Source organism: Porcisia hertigi, chromosome 18, assembly GCF_017918235.1.
Source record: "Porcisia hertigi strain C119 chromosome 18, whole genome shotgun sequence".
Taxonomy (NCBI): domain Eukaryota; phylum Euglenozoa; class Kinetoplastea; order Trypanosomatida; family Trypanosomatidae; genus Porcisia; species Porcisia hertigi.
Window position 1 is genome coordinate 286,880 of NC_090577.1, and position 18,996 is coordinate 305,875.

Here is an 18,996-nt window from a genome sequence, read left to right on the forward strand (position 1 = left end):
GTGTGTGCGCTTCACCACCTTTGGTGTGCGTGTGTGGGTGTCTGTGGGAAGGGGTTAGTGAAAAACTGCGGAGACTGGCGAAGGGAAAGTCTTGACATTGAAGACACCGAAACACGCACACGGATGGGGGTGAAGAGCAAACACATGTAATGGGATGAGAAGGCAGCGTTACGCTATGGAAAAAAAATGACCAAAAGTATATAAAAGGCAGTGAAGCACGCTTACACACACGTGTACATCACTGCGGATGTGAGTAACGTTCGTGCGAGTTTGCGCTAAACAACGATGACTTCTGAGCCTCACGCCAAACGAATTCTTCGTCCCCCGAAGAGAATGTTGCAAGGACTAGGAAAGAGGTGGTGTCACTCAGTGCTCGTATCCGCATCGTCGCTGCTCTCTTTCTTTCATTCTTGCTTTTTTAAAAAGCGACTCTTATTCTGCCCATTAGCGTGGTGCGCGCTGATAAGTAAACAAGAGTGAGGAGATGAAGATGAGAAAGGGAGCGGGGGGAGAGCAAGTGGCTCAAGTTGTTTCCCTCTCACCACACAGCCCGTGTCTCCCCCGCCCCCCCCCCCCATGTGGCTATGCGGTGTAGAAATAAACGGCAATGATGGCGCACTACCGCTTGTGTGGTAGTTGTGGTAACACGCAGGGATTGGAACAGCTGAACGGATGTGCGAAAGGCGAAAAATTCATGAAGGCGCGCGTCGTCTTGTCTCGCCTCACCCTCCCCCCCCCAAAAAAAAAAAACGAATTCGTGTCGTCTTTTTTGTTTGTCGATTACATCATTACTTTTATTACCCCTCATTTTAGGTGTGTGTGTGGTGGGGGGGGGGAAGAGGAGAGAAGAGGGCCCCCCCCTCCACCCCTCCACACACACCATCTGCCCTGGTAGGTGCCACGTTATAAAATGCACCTGCACAGACAGACACACAGAGAAGACGCGCAAAAAAAAACATGGGCATGTTCAGGCAAACGTGAAGGTGTACAGACACAATCTTTTCCTCTAATGCTGTCACCGAAATCATGCAATTGTGCCTCTGTTCATCTTTCCACGCGTCTCCAGTTTTTTTTTTGTCTCCTCCCCCCTCGTGTGTCTGTCACGTCTTTCTTTTGTTTCTTCCTTTACACTGTTGATCTCTGCCTCCCTTTTTTTTTTGTTTGAATTGCTGTGCTCCCTTCGCTTTGTCTCTGATCACTGTCACAGCCTACTTCACATTTCTTGTTGCCGTGCCTGTGTATGCTTGACACCTCGACCCTTTCTCACAGCCTTCCCTCCCCTCCCCTCCCCCCTTTCCTCCCAAGCCCCCTTTTTTTTTCATTCTCACCACCACCACCGCTCTTTCTCCTCCTGCCCCCTTGGGCCGCATGAGACGCCCCCTTTGATGTCTCATGCACACGCAAGCGCGGGGACGCAAGGACAGAGGAGCAGTGAGGGTGAGAGCTTTTATGTTTGAGTGCCCCTGAACTCACTGGCCCGTTTTTGTGCGAAGGCAAGGACAGGAAAAAAGAGGGTCCATGAAGGTTTTGGAGGGTAGGTGGGGGGCATCATTCATGATAACCTGTGCGTCCTCGCCCACGTGTCTTGATCCCCCCCCACCCGAGCTTCTTGCTTCTTCCCCTGCCTCCTTTATGTCGACCTCACTTCTGTCCTCACATTTCTTCGCTTTTTTTTTCGTCATGAATAGAGAAGAAAGGAGGGATGCCTACTAGTCGACAAGTGTGACCACCGCCATCGCCGCCGCTTCTCCCATCAGGCCGCACTCGTGTGTGTGCGTGCGTACGTCTTGCTTGTCCTCTCTTCGCTTTAAGAGCGAGGAAGCACGGAGAAGTCGCCGGCTTATGACAAAGACTAAAAGAGAAGGCAACAAGAGCAAGAAGATATCAGGTGTAGCTCCTCCCTTCCTTCCCCTCCCTCCCTCCCTCCCTCCCTTCCCCGTTCTTGCCATTTGTGTTCAGCGCACTCTGGGGATTGCATTCTACTTGTGACCCCATCCACCCTCTAATAATCCATTATCCACGGCAACAAACACACAAACACACACACACACACGCACGCGCGAACAACTACTCCCCTCCCTCCCCCCCCTTCTCCTGCCCTTCCACCCAATTGCGCTCTATTATCGGATGTTGCTCTACGCGCCCGCTCGACTATCGAGGTGCCATGCGGCCTCTTTCCTTTGCTGACCCCTTCCCCCTCTCTTGCCCCCCCCACACACACACACGCACGCAGACGTGGGAGGGGAGGGGGGGGAGGGGGAGGAGGAGGGCACACGTATGCCATACCACGTCCGTCCCCAATCGCCCTTCTACAAATCCTCCATTGCTGTCGCCATATCCCCTGTTTCTCGCGTACAACCCCCACGGGTTTTGTTTCCCACGCTTTCTCTTGCTTCTCGCCCATATCCGCATCTCTGGGCGCACACTATCAATGCTCGCCCATAATACGTGCCCGCGTGTCTGGCAGAGTTTTTTCCCTCGCCACTTCGTGTGCTACACTACCTCTCCCTCTTCCCGCTCTCTTCCCCCTCCAGAACCTCTCTCTAGCACCCGTCAGTTTTGTTCGACTCTGTGTACATCTCCCACATCTCCCGGTATAGACCCGCACTCCCACAGACATACCGTGGAACCATGCGCGCCGCTCGCCACTTGATGCTCCGCGGAGCCGCCGGCATCCGCATGGCGTCGTCCTCGGCGGTTGATGAGATGAAGGACCAGATGCTGAAGCGCAACGCGCTGGACCAGCAAAAGATCAGCGACCTCAAGAAGAAGTTCGGCGACGAGAAGCTGAGCGACGCCACCATCGGGGCGGCGTACGGTGGCATGCGCGGCATCACCGGTCTCGTGTACGAACCGTCGCTGCTGGACCCGATGGAGGGCATCCGCTTCCGCGGCCACACGATTCCGGAGTGCCAGGAGAAGCTGCCCAAGGCGCCGGGTGGCAGCGAGCCGCTGCCGGAGGCGATGTTTTGGCTGCTGCTGACCGGCGAGGTGCCGACGGCGGAGCAGACCAAGGGTCTGACCTCTGAGCTGCACCGCCGCGCTGACCCCAAGGCGATTGCGGCGGCGCAGAAGGCGATCGCGGCGCTGCCGGCGAACGCGCACCCGATGACGGCGTTCAGCGTGGGCGTGCTTTCACTGCAGACGTACTCGAAGTTCGCGGCAGCGTACGCGACGGGCAAGTCAAACAAGAAAACGTACTGGGAATTCGCGCTGGACGACTCGCTGGACATGCTGGCGCGCACGCCCGCGGTAGCGGCGATGATCTACAACCGCCTGACCAAGGGACGTGTGGAGGTGGCGGCGCCGGGGAACAGCGATCTGGACTGGGCAGCGAACTTTACGAGTATGCTGGGGTTCAAGGACGCGGAGTTCTGGGACTGCATGCGGTTGTACCTCTCTATCCACGTCGACCATGAGGGTGGGAACGTGTCGGCGCACACGACGACATTGGTGGCGTCGGCGCTGAGTGACCCCTATCTCGCCTTCAGCGCGGGCCTGAACGGGCTTGCCGGGCCGCTGCATGGATTGGCGAACCAGGAGGTGCTCAAGTTCCTGTTCTGCATGCAGGAACGCGTGAAGGCGGATGGCGTGAACGTGAGTGACGGGGTCGCGCTGGAGAAGGCGCTGACCAAATACACGTGGGAGCTGCTCAAGTCCGGCCACGTGGTTCCCGGCTACGGCCACGCGGTGCTGCGCAAGGTGGACCCGCGCTACACCTGCCAGCGTAACTTTTGTCTGCGCCACAACTTCGAGGACGACCTGTTCAAGCTGGTCAGCACCATCTACAAGATCATGCCCGGCATCCTGGAGGAGCACGGCAAGACCAAAAACCCCTACCCCAACGTCGACGCGCACTCGGGTGTGCTGCTGCAGCACTACGGGCTGACGGAGCAGGACTACTACACGGTGCTGTTTGGCCTGTCGCGCCAGATGGGTGTCCTGGCTGGCGTCATCTGGGATCGCCTGCAGGGCCGCCCGCTCGAGCGCCCGAAGTCGATCACGACGGAGATGCTCGCAAAGAAGTACCTGAGCACTTCTCTGTAGGTTGAAGGAAGGGAGATTACCTCGAATTGTATGTGTGCTCGTGTGCAGGGGCGAGAGGAGGGAGGGGAGAGACATGAGAAGGAGCGGAGGAGGTTGACCGACTCGCGACTCATCCAATTCGGCGATCCCTGGATCCCCTCGCCTCGCTAATCACTGCCTCTCATTCTTACGCCGCCGCCGCCTACCCCCCCCCCCCGTCCCGGCTCCTCTACACCCCTTTTTCGCGGATGATTCTCGATGTCGCACAGTGACTATGCCCCCTTTCGGGGTATCCGCCGGCTTGCTGCCTGCGTTTTGTCAGGTCTGAACTCATCTTGCCCCTTGGCGTGGGTCGAAAAGTGGGAGTAGTCAGAAGAGCGAATGTGTATTGTGGCGACTGATTACAGGGGGTACACACGTTTGTTTTGCCGAGAGGGCTTGGTGAATAAGGCAGACCCCGATTACGACGCAGATGTGCGGGGGCTGTGTGTCGGCACACACACACACACACACACACACGCACAGGGGAACCTGCCTTGAAGTGATATGTAAAGTTGCACTGCGTGAAGAAGGATACGAAGGGCCCCCCCCCCTTCTCTCACATGTTGCGGATTGTCTTTGTGGGGAAAAACACTAATATGTTGCGCATGCCGGCACACAAGCAGATCGTTGACAAAAAAAAATGACATCGCAAAGAGTCTTCCCCCTTCCCCACCACCCTCACATGCGCGCGTAGGCTTATGCAGAATCGCGTTTCCATAGACTGTTTCCCTTCTTTTTTTTTTTCTATTTATTTGTAGCGTATCTGAGGCTTCTTAGGAGACGCAGTCGTTGGCGTCTCTTCAAGTGTTAGGAGCCCCCTTTTCCTTTAACTGCAGATCTGTCTCTGTGTGTGTGTGTCTGTGTGTGTGTGTGTGTGTCGATGAAGGGGAGAGAGGGACATCCATCCTTGTGTGGAGATCGTCCTCTCTTTTCTCACTTCCACACATGCACACACACACACACACACACACACACACACACGGACGGACAGGCAGACGTGTGTTTTTACTCTCGTATCCCTCCCCCCCCCCTCTGTGCGCTGATGTCTTTGTTTTACTATTTTCTTCCAGTATCGCCTATCGTCAGTATCGCGTCTCGTTTCCCTTTGGGAAAAAAAGGGGGGGCTGCGGAGAGCAAGGCGTCGCATGGACTCCGTGTCTGTCTGCATGGCCTGTGCTTCTTGCTTCTCCTCATATATTACCTGACATATACACGTACATATATATATATATACATGTGTGTGTATGTGTGCGTGTGAGTTTTTCTTCGAAGGTTTTTTATTTTCGGATCACCCGACGGCGATTGACCCCTTTTTTTGTGCGTCTGTTTGCTCGTCCTTGAATGGCTGTTCTGTTCTGAGTAATTCCTTGCCCTTGTGTTTGATATCACCTACACGCACACACACACACACACACATGGTCTCCTGACTGTGTGTGTGTGTGTGTGTGTGTGTGTGTGTGTGTGTGTGTGTTGTCTACAGATGCAGTGGCGATCGCCTCCCCCTCCACCTCCACCCCATATTCACATCCACATTCGTTTTTAAGCAAACAACATTCTTTGGCTGTTTTACTTTGAAGTTCCTTATTGCTTTTTTTTTTGTTTGCTACTGTCATCTCAGTCTTATTTTTCTGAGCTCCTGGTTCCCCCCCACCCCACCCTGGCAGGGTGAGGGTCAAGGGGGGGGTGAGAATAGAAGACACACATCCATGGAAGGAAGAGCCTGTGGCGCATCTCACAGGAGAGCGAGTACGCACGAAATGGGGGGGGAGGGAAGAGAAAATGCAAAGGACGTCTACGCCCCTCTTCGAATGTGATGGGGAAAAGGGCACACCACCGCCGGACTCCTCTTTTTTTTTCAAGTGTGTGTATGTGTGGGCATAACTACCATCCCTTGTCTCCCCCCCCTGCTCCCCCCCCCCTCCCCCCGAAGTGTCCATCTTTGGTGTTCTTCACTATTTCTGACCCACGCATGCGCACACAACGCACGCATATCCTACTACAGCCCAATCACAGCCGCGAAAGCAGTCACGCTGCGTAGCTTCTCTCGCTACTTTTCTCCTTCCTCGTTTGTCGGAGTCTCGTTGAAGCTTTTTTTGTACAGTTTTGGTTGTGTGTGTGTGCGTGTGTGTGTGCAATCCCTCTCCCCCCCCCTCCGGTAGCTCTGCACTGTCTCTTTGGTTGCCCACTCTCCCTAACTACGCCTTGATGGTCATTGAAGTCATTCTTGTCCACGTGCGCACACGTTCGGTTTGTTTTCATGAGGACCGAGCGAAGTGCGCCTCCGCTCAGACGAACGTGAACCTTCTTTCCCCACTGGCAACAAGCCACGTTGTTTAATTAGGGTTGTCTCTCGTGTCTCTGTGCGTATGTGTGCTGGTGCGGTTTGGTGGTGGTGAGGGTGGGCGGGATGGCTGGGTTGGGTTAGGGTAATGAGGCCTTTGAACAGGGCTGGAGGTCTACACACTAGCCGCGCGCACAGGCATTGAGGATAACATGTGTACTTGACCTCATCTACACATTCACCATACACACTCGAGTTTATGTCGACGTTTTTTTTTTGTTTTTGTGTCCTCAACGAGGTTTAGGAGTTCACGCTCACTTTTTTTGTTTAAACATGGGTTTTGGAGTGCTGCACAGATCACTGGGAGAAAAAGAGAAGCAAATAACAAAAAAAAAGTAAAAAAAAGGTGCGGCGGCAGCGGCAGCAGCAGCAGAAGAGGCCACAGCCCCCAATAATCAACGTCCTGCCAATGTAAAAAACGACGACATCCCCGATGAACACGCGTAGGAGCCCTTTTTATATCTATTACATATATATATATACATATATACGAATACACCCATGAATAAATATGTATATATTCAACTAATGTAGGATATGCGCTGGCTGTTCTCACCCCCCCTCCCCCTCCCCCCAAATATCCCACCTCACACTCCCTCTCCCCCTTTCTTTTTTTTTTTTGCAGTCTCAAGAAATTGGAAGAAAAAGGTGCGGTGGCAACTTCGCAACAGCTGAGGAGATAATCGAGGGAGGGAGGCAGAAGAAAATGCTGCGGACAGCACACAACTTATCTTCGAGTCCGCAACATCGTCTCTACTTTCTCTGTATACCGACCCAATTTTTTTTTTTGGCCTCCATTATTCGCTCCTGATAACTTGTGTGTCCCCACCCGCTCCCACCCCGACGAATAGGCACCAGATACTCCCCCTAGTCCGTCTCTCATCCAAACCCGGCCTACGCTCAATCCCTTCCCCCCCCCCTTCGTCTTCACGCTTACTGCGCGCCTTTGAGTGACTCTCATCATGTGTATGTCGCACCTGTCCACCTCACGTCAATGAGTGGAAAGAGGGAGAAGCAGCTCTAGACCTTGGAGAGACCGGTGGGGGGGGGGGTGGCGGCGTTCATCGCCAGCGCATGGTGTACTACCTGCACTCACATAGGCAAGGGGATTCCATTAGTGTCACACACAGACACAGAGACAGACAGACAGAGAGACACGTCAACACCTGTGCATTACCTTCTCGTCGTCCCTTTCGCCGATGCGCGCTTGCTTCAGACAGAATCGCGGCGTTCATGGGCGGATTCACATCGGCGCGGTTGCGCATGGCAGGCCCTTTGCAGCTTCTGTGACAAGGCCGGCTGCCGCCACTCGTGCATCCAAATTGGGGGCACCCCGAAACTCGAAGGGTTGGGATGGGCGAGATACGACAAGAGAACCGCTTGTCGAGTTGAGGACCCTCTCCATGGACCATAACAACGATACGGCGCATGAAGCAGATGGGGCGTTCTGCAGCTGGTCAATGCAGTCAGCCCTGCAGGCGGCCTACCCACCTGTGCCCTTGGTTACCGGTTTCTACGACGACCGCAAGCGCCTGGGGTCTCCTCAAAGCCTCCCTCGATGCGATCTGCTTCCTTTGCCAATCAACGGTGGCACCACGAGTCTGGGTGTGTCACAAGGAGGAAAAGCGGCAGTGTCCCTGGGGAGCGCTCGAATTGCGCACAGTGACGTCGGTACTGGTAGTAGCGCCGCCGCGCTGCAGCTGCTGCTAGGCGACATCGCCACCCTGCCGTGTGAGGCGGGCACGCGCCTCACCCGCTCCTTGGAAGACGCGGCAATGCAGGCTCACAACGAGGTAGTGTGTCGAGGACGGCTGGCATCGAATGACGTCCAGAGAGAGTATGGCGAGCGCAGAAGAGAATGGAACGTCTCCCCATTCACGGCAGGTGCTGATAGTGAGGTGGCAGGGCAATCCCATAGCACCGTCGTCGCCACAGCGAAGCCCTCCCCTCTCACGCAAAGCAAAGCAGAATGCGAGGTCCAGGGCAGTGGAGTTACTTCCCCCAGTGCAGAGCGTGCCCCCGGCACCCGCGCGGTCGGGGAGGCATGGCGGCCTTTAACCGAGTACAGCAACACGCAAGCGTGCGCCGAGACCTCGGCGCTCGCTCTGCGGTCATTTGCCATCGTGGAATGTGGTCAAGGCATGCCGGTGGTGGCCCTCATGGCTGAGAAGGCGTACGGAGCCGGTGTGGGGTCCGTCTCACCGGACTTAACCGGTCCCAACTGGCTCCCGCCAAACACGGCCGTGCATGGGATGCCGGTTGAGATGTACGCAGAGCGTACGCCACTGATGCAAATGGACGGCACCACTGTCTTGCAGGTGAAACTCCAGCACGCACTGAATGGTGTGGCGACTGCACCGGCTGCCCACAACAGCCACAGCGCTGCGCCTTTGTCAGCGTCGTCGTCGTCGTCGTCGTCACTTGTGCCCGCTGGGGGACTTCAGCTTGCCAAATCACCCCTGGTGCATCTCGTGTGGAACGGACGGTGTTGGGTGGAAGAAACAGATGTGCAGGTTGCAGAGATGGAGGAGCGGCTTCTCGACGCGATGTGCGGCACGACTAGTACACAGCGTGCCACAGGTAGCAGTAAGGGTGCGGGTCAGTCAGCGACAGTCACGACGGTTTCGAAGATATCAAACTCTTCCTATCCGCGGTTCTGGCTTCCGAGCTGCTGGCGTTATGGTTGTGGTGTCCATCAAACACTTACCCCTGTCCTCAAGCACAATGACGGCCATGCCAAAATCGGCTCCCCGTCTGGCCACTCAGGAGGGAGGGCTGCTCCGGACACCTCAAGGCGCGGGCTGTCCAGCAACCTGTATGAGGTCTCGAAGCACGCCGGTGGGAGTACACGTACTGCACCAGCGGAGTTTAAAGGTGAGACGCCAGCGCCACCGGTATCGGGCTGTAGTCAGTGGATATTGCGCTTGCGAAAGACATGGCTTGTTACGAGCCCCAAAGTGAAATCCTCGATGGTCACTCGTGCTGGCGCCGGCGCCCACCCCCGCAGAAACTCTACAAGCTCGCACCGAGAGGCGCTGGTGCGGTATCCCAACTACGATCTCCTCACGGGTGCCCCGCTGGACTTGAGCATCTACAATGCCGCTGCCGCAAGGGCTCGAGACGCCGCCAAGGCTTCGCGCGCGTCCTCTTGTCCTTCCCCGAGGTCCGAGTCGGCCACTCCATCCCTGTGGCCCCCCTGGACGACACAGCCACCTTCGGGGCAGGGCTGCGATATGCAAGTGACGCAGGCGGTTGTATCTCAGGTTGAGAACGACCCTTTTTTTTCTGCATTCATTTCGCAACAGGTGGGGTGGATCCGTTTGGCCCTGATCTGCAGCCCGCACGCACCTCGTGCCCTCCCCTCATCGACATCGCCGCCGATGGATACACCAAGCATGCCACAGGTGTCATGGCAGTTGCCGGACTCTCTGCGCAGCCACTACACTATACCCCAATCCATCGCGGATGTTCCGCAGCGCTGCCTCTGCAGTCGAAAAGGGGAGGCCTCTCCCAGCACGACGCTTGCTCCATCCTCAGCGACGGCGCAGCATCTGCCCTGGCTGCCACCACCGCCAGCTGTGAGTGTGTCGGTGCCGATGCAAGAGTGGTGGACAGGTTTTTTCCTTCATGACGCACCTCGCTGGTGGCGGCGTGAGATGCACAAACAAAGGCCGCACTGCCGGGTGGAGGAAAAGTCTCGGCAGAGCTCACCCGAAACGTTTGTGCAGCCGGGGAGCGGGAGCGATGTCAAGCCTTTAGCAGTTGCGGAGGAGGTCGTACGGTTGCTATCATTTCTTCAGGAAGAGTGCCGCGTTCCACCGCCTCCCGTCAACACTACCAGGGCAGCAGCTGGCGTGGCAGGACCTTGCCCGGGCCCTTCCAGGCCAACGTCAGCGACCTCGACACCTTTGAATATGGCACAAAAGGCCTCCATCATGCCGCCGCAGGTGTACGTGCTCCGAATGGCACCTGTCGCGCCCCTGCTGCGTCGTCCACGTCGATCAATGAGACGCGGTGAGCCGGTCACGTATGACCACCACTGCACCTCCATTTCCGCTACGGAGGCCCAGACGTTCGAGCTGCAGTGGACCCCTGTGCCCGACACTGCCACGGCGACAGTGAACACCTTCTTTTCTCTCCAGGACGTTTTGAACCATGCTGAGGATTCAGGTGCAGGTACACCAGATCAACCGCCCCCTTCGTCTGCAAACCGCGCGGTGCTTTTCTTTATTGAAGTCAAAGCTGCGCTGGAGGTGCTACGACGAGTCGAGCACGCAGCAGCTGCCCGGGAAGACTCGATCGACAACGGCGAAGACCCCCGCTCGCCAACCCCCTCCTCCTCTTCCTCTTTTGCTTGGTGGGAGCAGTTGAGTGTTTTTTATGATGCCCATACGATTTTCGCGAATACCCCCGCACACCCCGCGACAACCTCGACGACGACGGATGAGAGCCACGTGGTCCGCAGCGGAGGCGGCGGCGGCGGCGGCGGCAAAATCCACGCAACCCGGAGCTGTGTCGCCACTCAAGAGGGCTCCGTATCAGCCTTCTGCCACCCGACAGTGTCAGAGATTTTGCGGACATGCGTGCGACTGATGCTGCAAAGTGGAAGTCCACCGCCCCACTGCCGTCGGTGTGACTCCGCCGTCCCCCTCGACAACGGTGGCAGGGAAGACATCAATCCCTCATTGGTGTCCGTTGCGGTGTGGTCACGCAGGGACTACAACTCCCTCCTTGGCCCCTTAGTCATGCCACCCGAGAGGGAGGCACCCACTCCTCCCTCAGCACTCGCTTTGTGCAGTGAGACCGCTGATGGCGGCGCTGGCATGAGTGAAGAGGGTGAGCTCACCTACGCGGAAGGAGTGGAGGAAGTGACACAGGACTATGAAGGCAAGGATACAGCGCCTACGGGAGAAGGCAGCCGCATCTCACGTGCAGTGCTGACAGCCCTGCTAGAGGCAAGCCGCCCAAGCACTGCCACTGGTGCAGCGACACCATTTTCCCCCAATCATGCGACACGTCGTGGGCACGACAGCTCATCCTGTGTTGGCCCGTCAGCAGAGAGGTCATTGCCATCTCTGCCATATGGTGTAGAGGTGCACAAGTGCGACAAGAGTGGCGCGCGGCGCGCAGAGCTCGTTAGTAGCGGTGGCCGCACTCTCTCTCTGGAAAGTACGTTACTGCTATCGAACGCACCCAAGGACTGCTCAAATGGCGGCCTCTGCGCTTCTGATGAGCCGCCAGCCACGGATCGATGCCTTCTCCGTGCAGGCGACTATCGAGTGAGGAAGGCCTATCCGTTTTGCAAAACACTGGGCAACTTGGGTGTTGTGGAGTCTGCAAGTCGCTCTGTCCCTACCGCCTCACGCGCCACCTCGAGCAGCACGCCTATCCCCTCCGCTGCCTCACCGCCTGGCGTCCAGCTGAAGAAACCATTGGCGCACACCATACCTCTCAGTGCAGCTTGTGTCACCTCCATCCTCGAATCCTGCAGCGAAGCTACACGCTGCAACAGAGCCCCCAAACAGAGACCGCTGAACAATGCCGGGCCCTATTCTCAGCATAGGGTGTCCTCCTGCGCAGCGCACTCGAAAAGCCGCGAAAACCTCGCCTCACCAGTGTTGGCGAACCAAGATGGGGAAACGCCGACACTACCACCTGCGTTGCCGCCGCCTCCGTTGGACGTGATGGCCACCTTGACAGCGGGGGAGCACAAAAACTTTGAAGTGCGGTGGAAGCCGTGGCTGAGATACCTCCCTCTGTGTACAGGAAAAGAAGAGAAGAGCCCTCTGCCCACACGCCCTCACCTGACCGAGCCGCGGACGCACGTGACCACCGTGTTTCCCTTTTTGAAGCCATCTGCGGCTTCCGAATACTGCACTGCCTCCCCCAAAACGGACACGATCGACCCCAAAGATCACTCGGGGGAGCACCACGTCAAAGCTTCACCCCCTCCAGCACCTCCGACATCGTTGGACAGTGTCGTGGTTGTGCAGGATTTGGGGCTCTGCGTGTTACGCGTCTGTTGGGCAGATGTTTACGTGAACGCCTCCAACCTACTGTATCGCGAAGAGACCCAGACGGACGTAGCACCGCCCCTCCCACCCCCTGAGGAAAGAGAAAGAAGGGGAGGGGGGTGACAGACAACGAAGAGTAGGAGACGGTGCAGGCAGTTTGTGTGTGTGTGTATGTGTGCGTGACGGGGGTGGGGGGAGGGCTTATACGAATTTCGACCGGGGGAGCGCACATGTGGGCCTTCTGATTGGTCATCGTCGTTGGCACACGCTCGCCGTTGTCACGCGCTCTTCCCCCCTTCTTTCCCTTTCCCTCCTTCTGACCATCTTCAGTCTCTCTCACAACACACACACACACACACCACACACACCCCTATTTGACTACTGCCGCTCCTGCCATAGATAGCAGAACTGCTAATACGACTGCTCCTAAATCTCGGAGGCGGGGAACGGAGGGCACCACACAGGTGTCAATGACATTGCACTTGTATCAAACGCAGACTGCCTTATCTGTGTGGATACACGCGCGCGCGCAGCGCAGCGGCCTGCGTTCCTTCCCGTGTCGCCTTTCCCTTTTTTTTCGTAGCGCTTTATTGCGCGTATATCTGCTCCTCTGCGCATGCATTGCACCAACCATTTTGTCCTACACTGCATGGCTACACAAATCACAATAGACTAGAGGGCACCTGTGACCCCCCTCTTCTACCCGCCACCCCCTTCCGAAGACCCGACACTTCCTCTGGCGGACCGCCGAACCAGTCCTTCAACTCATGCCGAACACAAAAATACGGAAAGCCCACCACCGCCTATTCCCAACTGCTGCCCTGCCCTCCAAAAGTGAAGCCTCTAAGTACCCCCCTTCTTTCCATGCCTCTTTCTTGCACCTCATCTCTACCAAGCCCCGACACACACACTCACACACACACATACACATTACAGCCACGCACGCGACCTACTTCCCCCTAACACAACCTTCTCCGACTGTGTGACATGCTGATTCTGGACGCGTACCACAGTGGCATGGCGTTTTATTCCTTGCATCTCACTCGTTTCCATGAGGCACGACCTGCGCGGCTTTGCTCTTCCCGCTAGACCCCTTCTTGGCGTCTAGACGTATCTACTATCCGGTGGTTGTGAGAAGCAGCCATGCGGACTGCCGCAGCCGTCGCTGCGTGGAGCGCTGTGATGAAAAACATTTCCTTAACGACGAGCGGACCGACTTGCGCCCATGCGGACAATTCGAATGTGTACAAATGTTGAGCCTCCACCCCTCCCTTTTTTTGTGTGTGTGTGTGTGTGTGTGTCAGCGCCGCTGCACCGTGTGCCCCCTGTGCCCTGCGCTTGGCGGGACACAGGGGCAACGGTCCGACATCTCTGTCTAACGGGGTGCGACGCTGCTCTGTCGGCGCACCTCGATTTCAGGAGATGGAGATGATGGTGCTGCGGTGGTGGCACGTGGCGCACTTGCCGCCATGTGCCATGCGCCACCCCACTTGAAGTGTGCGAGGAGAACCGTAGCCGCTGCAGCTCCGTTAAGTGAGACGCCGCGGGTGTTACTTCTCCAAGAGTCCTGCCGCATACCCGCGGCTTGCTGTGCGTGTGTGCTGGCTGCGCTGCCGCGCAGGATGAAAGACATTCAACGGATCCCAATCAGAGCACTGTGCACTGAACACCCGTCGTGATGTTAATCCGCATAACAGCGGCTGACGCTGTGGTGCAACCAGCCACTGGCACGTGGTGCGATGTACAGTCCGGGCAGCGGCGCCGTCGCCGGCTGGGTGTGGACTGAGGGGTGCGGGCTGGCGGAGGGGGCGGGATGCAGAAAGGCGCGCGCGAGAGCGGAGCTGATGACAAACCGTTGTAGTGCGCGTCTGACGCCGCGTGATTGATACAAAGCAACTCGGGGCCGGGACGACGTCCCGCGCCTCTCCCCTGATCGCCTCGTGTCACCGTCTGCATCCCTCGCCGGCGCATCCGCCGCTGCCGGCTGCACTGCCGTCATTTGCGTGTGTGTGTGTGTGTGTGTGTGTGTGTGTTGGGTGAAAGGGAGGGGAAGAAGCAGCCATGCGGACTGCCGCAGCTGTCGCTGCGTGGAGCGCTGTGATGAAAAACATTTCCTTAACGACGAGCGGACCGACTTGCGCCCATGCGGACAATTCGAATGTGTACAAATGTTGAGCCTCCACCCCTCCCTTTTTGTGTGTGTGTGTGTGTCAGCGCCGCTGCACCGTGTGCCCCCTGTGCCCTGCGCTTGGCGGGACACAGGGACAACGGTCCGACATCTCTGTCTAACGGGGTGCGACGCTGCTCTGTCGGCGCACCTCGATTTCAGGAGATGGAGATGATGGTGCTGCGGTGGTGGCACGTGGCGCACTTGCCGCCATGTGCCATGCGCCACCCCACTTGAAGTGTGCGAGGAGAACCGTAGCCGCTGCAGCTCCGTTAAGTGAGACGCCGCGGGTGTTACTTCTCCAAGAGTCCTGCCGCATACCCGCGGCTTGCTGTGCGTGTGTGCTGGCTGCGCTGCCGCGCAGGATGAAAGACATTCAACGGATCCCAATCAGAGCACTGTGCACTGAACACCCGTCGTGATGTTAATCCGCATAACAGCGGCTGACGCTGTGGTGCAACCAGCCACTGGCACGTGGTGCGATGTACAGTCCGGGCAGCGGCGCCGTCGCCGGCTGGGTGTGGACTGAGGGGTGCGGGCTGGCGGAGGGGGCGGGATGCAGAAAGGCGCGCGCGAGAGCGGAGCTGATGACAAACCGTTGTAGTGCGCGTCTGACGCCGCGTGATTGATACAAAGCAACTCGGGGCCGGGACGACGTCCCGCGCCTCTCCCTGATCGCCTCGTGTCACCGTCTGCATCCTTCGCCGGCGCATCCGCCGCTGCCGGCTGCACTGCCGTCATTTGCGTGTGTGTGTGTGTGTGTGTGTGTTGGGTGAAAGGGAGGGGAAGAAGCAGCCATGCGGACTGCCGCAGCTGTCGCTGCGTGGAGCGCTGTGATGAAAAACATTTCCTTAACGACGAGCGGACCGACTTGCGCCCATGCGGACAATTCGAATGTGTACAAATGTTGAGCCTCCACCCCTCCCTTTTTTTGTGTGTGTGTGTGTGTCAGCGCCGCTGCACCGTGTGCCCCCTGTGCCCTGCGCTTGGCGGGACACAGGGACAACGGTCCGACATCTCTGTCTAACGGGGTGCGACGCTGCTCTGTCGGCGCACCTCGATTTCAGGAGATGGAGATGATGGTGCTGCGGTGGTGGCACGTGGCGCACTTGCCGCCATGTGCCATGCGCCACCCCACTTGAAGTGTGCGAGGAGAACCGTAGCCGCTGCAGCTCCGTTAAGTGAGACGCCGCGGGTGTTACTTCTCCAAGAGTCCTGCCGCATACCCGCGGCTTGCTGTGCGTGTGTGCTGGCTGCGCTGCCGCGCAGGATGAAAGACATTCAACGGATCCCAATCAGAGCACTGTGCACTGAACACCCGTCGTGATGTTAATCCGCATAACAGCGGCTGACGCTGTGGTGCAACCAGCCACTGGCACGTGGTGCGATGTACAGTCCGGGCAGCGGCGCCGTCGCCGGCTGGGTGTGGACTGAGGGGTGCGGGCTGGCGGAGGGGCGGGATGCAGAAAGGCGCGCGCGAGAGCGGAGCTGATGACAAACCGTTGTAGTGCGCGTCTGACGCCGCGTGATTGATACAAAGCAACTCGGGGCCGGGACGACGTCCCGCGCCTCTCCCCTGATCGCCTCGTGTCACCGTCTGCATCCTTCGCTGGCGCATCCGCCGCTGCCGGCTGCACTGCCGTCATTTGCGTGTGTGTGTGTGTGTGTGTGTGTTGGGTGAAAGGGAGGGGAAGAAGCAGCCATGCGGACTGCCGCAGCTGTCGCTGCGTGGAGCGCTGTGATGAAAAACATTTCCTTAACGACGAGCGGACCGACTTGCGCCCATGCGGACAATTCGAATGTGTACAAATGTTGAGCCTCCACCCCTCCCTTTTTTTTGTGTGTGTGTGTGTGTCAGCGCCGCTGCACCGTGTGCCCCCTGTGCCCTGCGCTTGGCGGGACACAGGGACAACGGTCCGACATCTCTGTCTAACGGGGTGCGACGCTGCTCTGTCGGCGCACCTCGATTTCAGGAGATGGAGATGATGGTGCTGCGGTGGTGGCACGTGGCGCACTTGCCGCCATGTGCCATGCGCCACCCCACTTGAAGTGTGCGAGGAGAACCGTAGCCGCTGCAGCTCCGTTAAGTGAGACGCCGCGGGTGTTACTTCTCCAAGAGTCCTGCCGCATACCCGCGGCTTGCTGTGCGTGTGTGCTGGCTGCGCTGCCGCGCAGGATGAAAGACATTCAACGGATCCCAATCAGAGCACTGTGCACTGAACACCCGTCGTGATGTTAATCCGCATAACAGCGGCTGACGCTGTGGTGCAACCAGCCACTGGCACGTGGTGCGATGTACAGTCCGGGCAGCGGCGCCGTCGCCGGCTGGGTGTGGACTGAGGGGTGCGGGCTGGCGGAGGGGCGGGATGCAGAAAGGCGCGCGCGAGAGCGGAGCTGATGACAAACCGTTGTAGTGCGCGTCTGACGCCGCGTGATTGATACAAAGCAACTCGGGGCCGGGACGACGTCCCGCGCCTCTCCCCTGATCGCCTCGTGTCACCGTCTGCATCCTTCGCCGGCGCATCCGCCGCTGCCGGCTGCACTGCCGTCATTTGCGTGTGTGTGTGTGTGTTGGGTGAAAGGGAGGGGAAGAAGCAGCCATGCGGACTGCCGCAGCTGTCGCTGCGTGGAGCGCTGTGATGAAAAACATTTCCTTAACGACGAGCGGACCGACTTGCGCCCATGCGGACAATTCGAATGTGTACAAATGTTGAGCCTCCACCCCTCCCTTTTTTTTGTGTGTGTGTGTGTGTCAGCGCCGCTGCACCGTGTGCCCCCTGTGCCCTGCGCTTGGCGGGACACAGGGACAACGGTCCGACATCTCTGTCTAACGGGGTGCGACGCTGCTCTGTCGGCGCACCTCGATTTCAGGAGATGGAGATGATGGTGCTGCGGTGGTGGCACGTGGCGCACTTGCCGCCATGTGCCATGCGCCACCCCACTTGAAGTGTGCGAGGAGAACCGTAGCCGCTGCAGCTCCGTTAAGTGAGACGCCGCGGGTGTTACTTCTCCAAGAGTCCTGCCGCATACCCGCGGCTTGCTGTGCGTGTGTGCTGGCTGCGCTGCCGCGCAGGATGAAAGACATTCAACGGATCCCAATCAGAGCACTGTGCACTGAACACCCGTCGTGATGTTAATCCGCATAACAGCGGCTGACGCTGTGGTGCAACCAGCCACTGGCACGTGGTGCGATGTACAGTCCGGGCAGCGGCGCCGTCGCCGGCTGGGTGTGGACTGAGGGGTGCGGGCTGGCGGAGGGGGCGGGATGCAGAAAGGCGCGCGCGAGAGCGGAGCTGATGACAAACCGTTGTAGTGCGCGTCTGACGCCGCGTGATTGATACAAAGCAACTCGGGGCCGGGACGACGTCCCGCGCCTCTCCCCTGATCGCCTCGTGTCACCGTCTGCATCCTTCGCCGGCGCATCCGCCGCTGCCGGCTGCACTGCCGTCATTTGCGTGTGTGTGTGTGTGTGTGTGTGTGTGGGTGAAAGGGAGGGGAAGAAGCAGCCATGCGGACTGCCGCAGCTGTCGCTGCGTGGAGCGCTGTGATGAAAAACATTTCCTTAACGACGAGCGGACCGACTTGCGCCCATGCGGACAATTCGAATGTGTACAAATGTTGAGCCTCCACCCCTCCCTTTTTTGTGTGTGTGTGTGTGTGTCAGCGCCGCTGCACCGTGTGCCCCCTGTGCCCTGCGCTTGGCGGGACACAGGGACAACGGTCCGACATCTCTGTCTAACGGGGTGCGACGCTGCTCTGTCGGCGCACCTCGATTTCAGGAGATGGAGATGATGGTGCTGCGGTGGTGGCACGTGGCGCACTTGCCGCCATGTGCCATGCGCCACCCCACTTGAAGTGTGCGAGGAGAACCGTAGCCGCTGCAGCTCCGTTAAGTGAGACGCCGCGGGTGTTACTTCTCCAAGAGTCCTGCCGCATACCCGCGGCTTGCTGTGCGTGTGTGCTGGCTGCGCTGCCGCGCAGGATGAAAGACATTCAACGGATCCCAATCAGAGCACTGTGCACTGAACACCCGTCGTGATGTTAATCCGCATAACAGCGGCTGACGCTGTGGTGCAACCAGCCACTGGCACGTGGTGCGATGTACAGTCCGGGCAGCGGCGCCGTCGCCGGCTGGGTGTGGACTGAGGGGTGCGGGCTGGCGGAGGGGGCGGGATGCAGAAAGGCGCGCGCGAGAGCGGAGCTGATGACAAACCGTTGTAGTGCGCGTCTGACGCCGCGTGATTGATACAAAGCAACTCGGGGCCGGGACGACGTCCCGCGCCTCTCCCCTGATCGCCTCGTGTCACCGTCTGCATCCTTCGCCGGCGCATCCGCCGCTGCCGGCTGCACTGCCGTCATTTGCGTGTGTGTGTGTGTGTGTGTGTTGGGTGAAAGGGAGGGGAAGA

At 58.3% G+C, this 18,996-nt stretch overlaps 2 protein-coding genes across 2 annotated transcripts; both read left to right on the forward strand.

Annotated features, from left to right (window-relative positions):
• Nucleotides 1-2,631: 2,631 nt before the first annotated feature.
• On the forward strand, nt 2,632-4,047 carry JKF63_06556 (uncharacterized protein; the record flags this gene model as incomplete). Its single annotated transcript, XM_067902505.1, has 1 exon — nt 2,632-4,047. The coding sequence occupies one exon, from the start codon at nt 2,632-2,634 to the stop codon at nt 4,045-4,047; it is 1,416 nt and encodes a 471-aa protein (XP_067757922.1).
• A 5,331-nt stretch (nt 4,048-9,378) lies between these two features.
• JKF63_06557 (uncharacterized protein) lies at nt 9,379-12,546 on the forward strand (the record flags this gene model as incomplete). The annotated part of the gene is made up of 2 exons (XM_067902506.1): nt 9,379-11,574; nt 11,608-12,546. The coding sequence occupies 2 exons, from the start codon at nt 9,379-9,381 to the stop codon at nt 12,544-12,546; spliced, it is 3,135 nt and encodes a 1,044-aa protein (XP_067757923.1).
• Between the last annotated feature and the right edge of the window lie 6,450 nt (nt 12,547-18,996).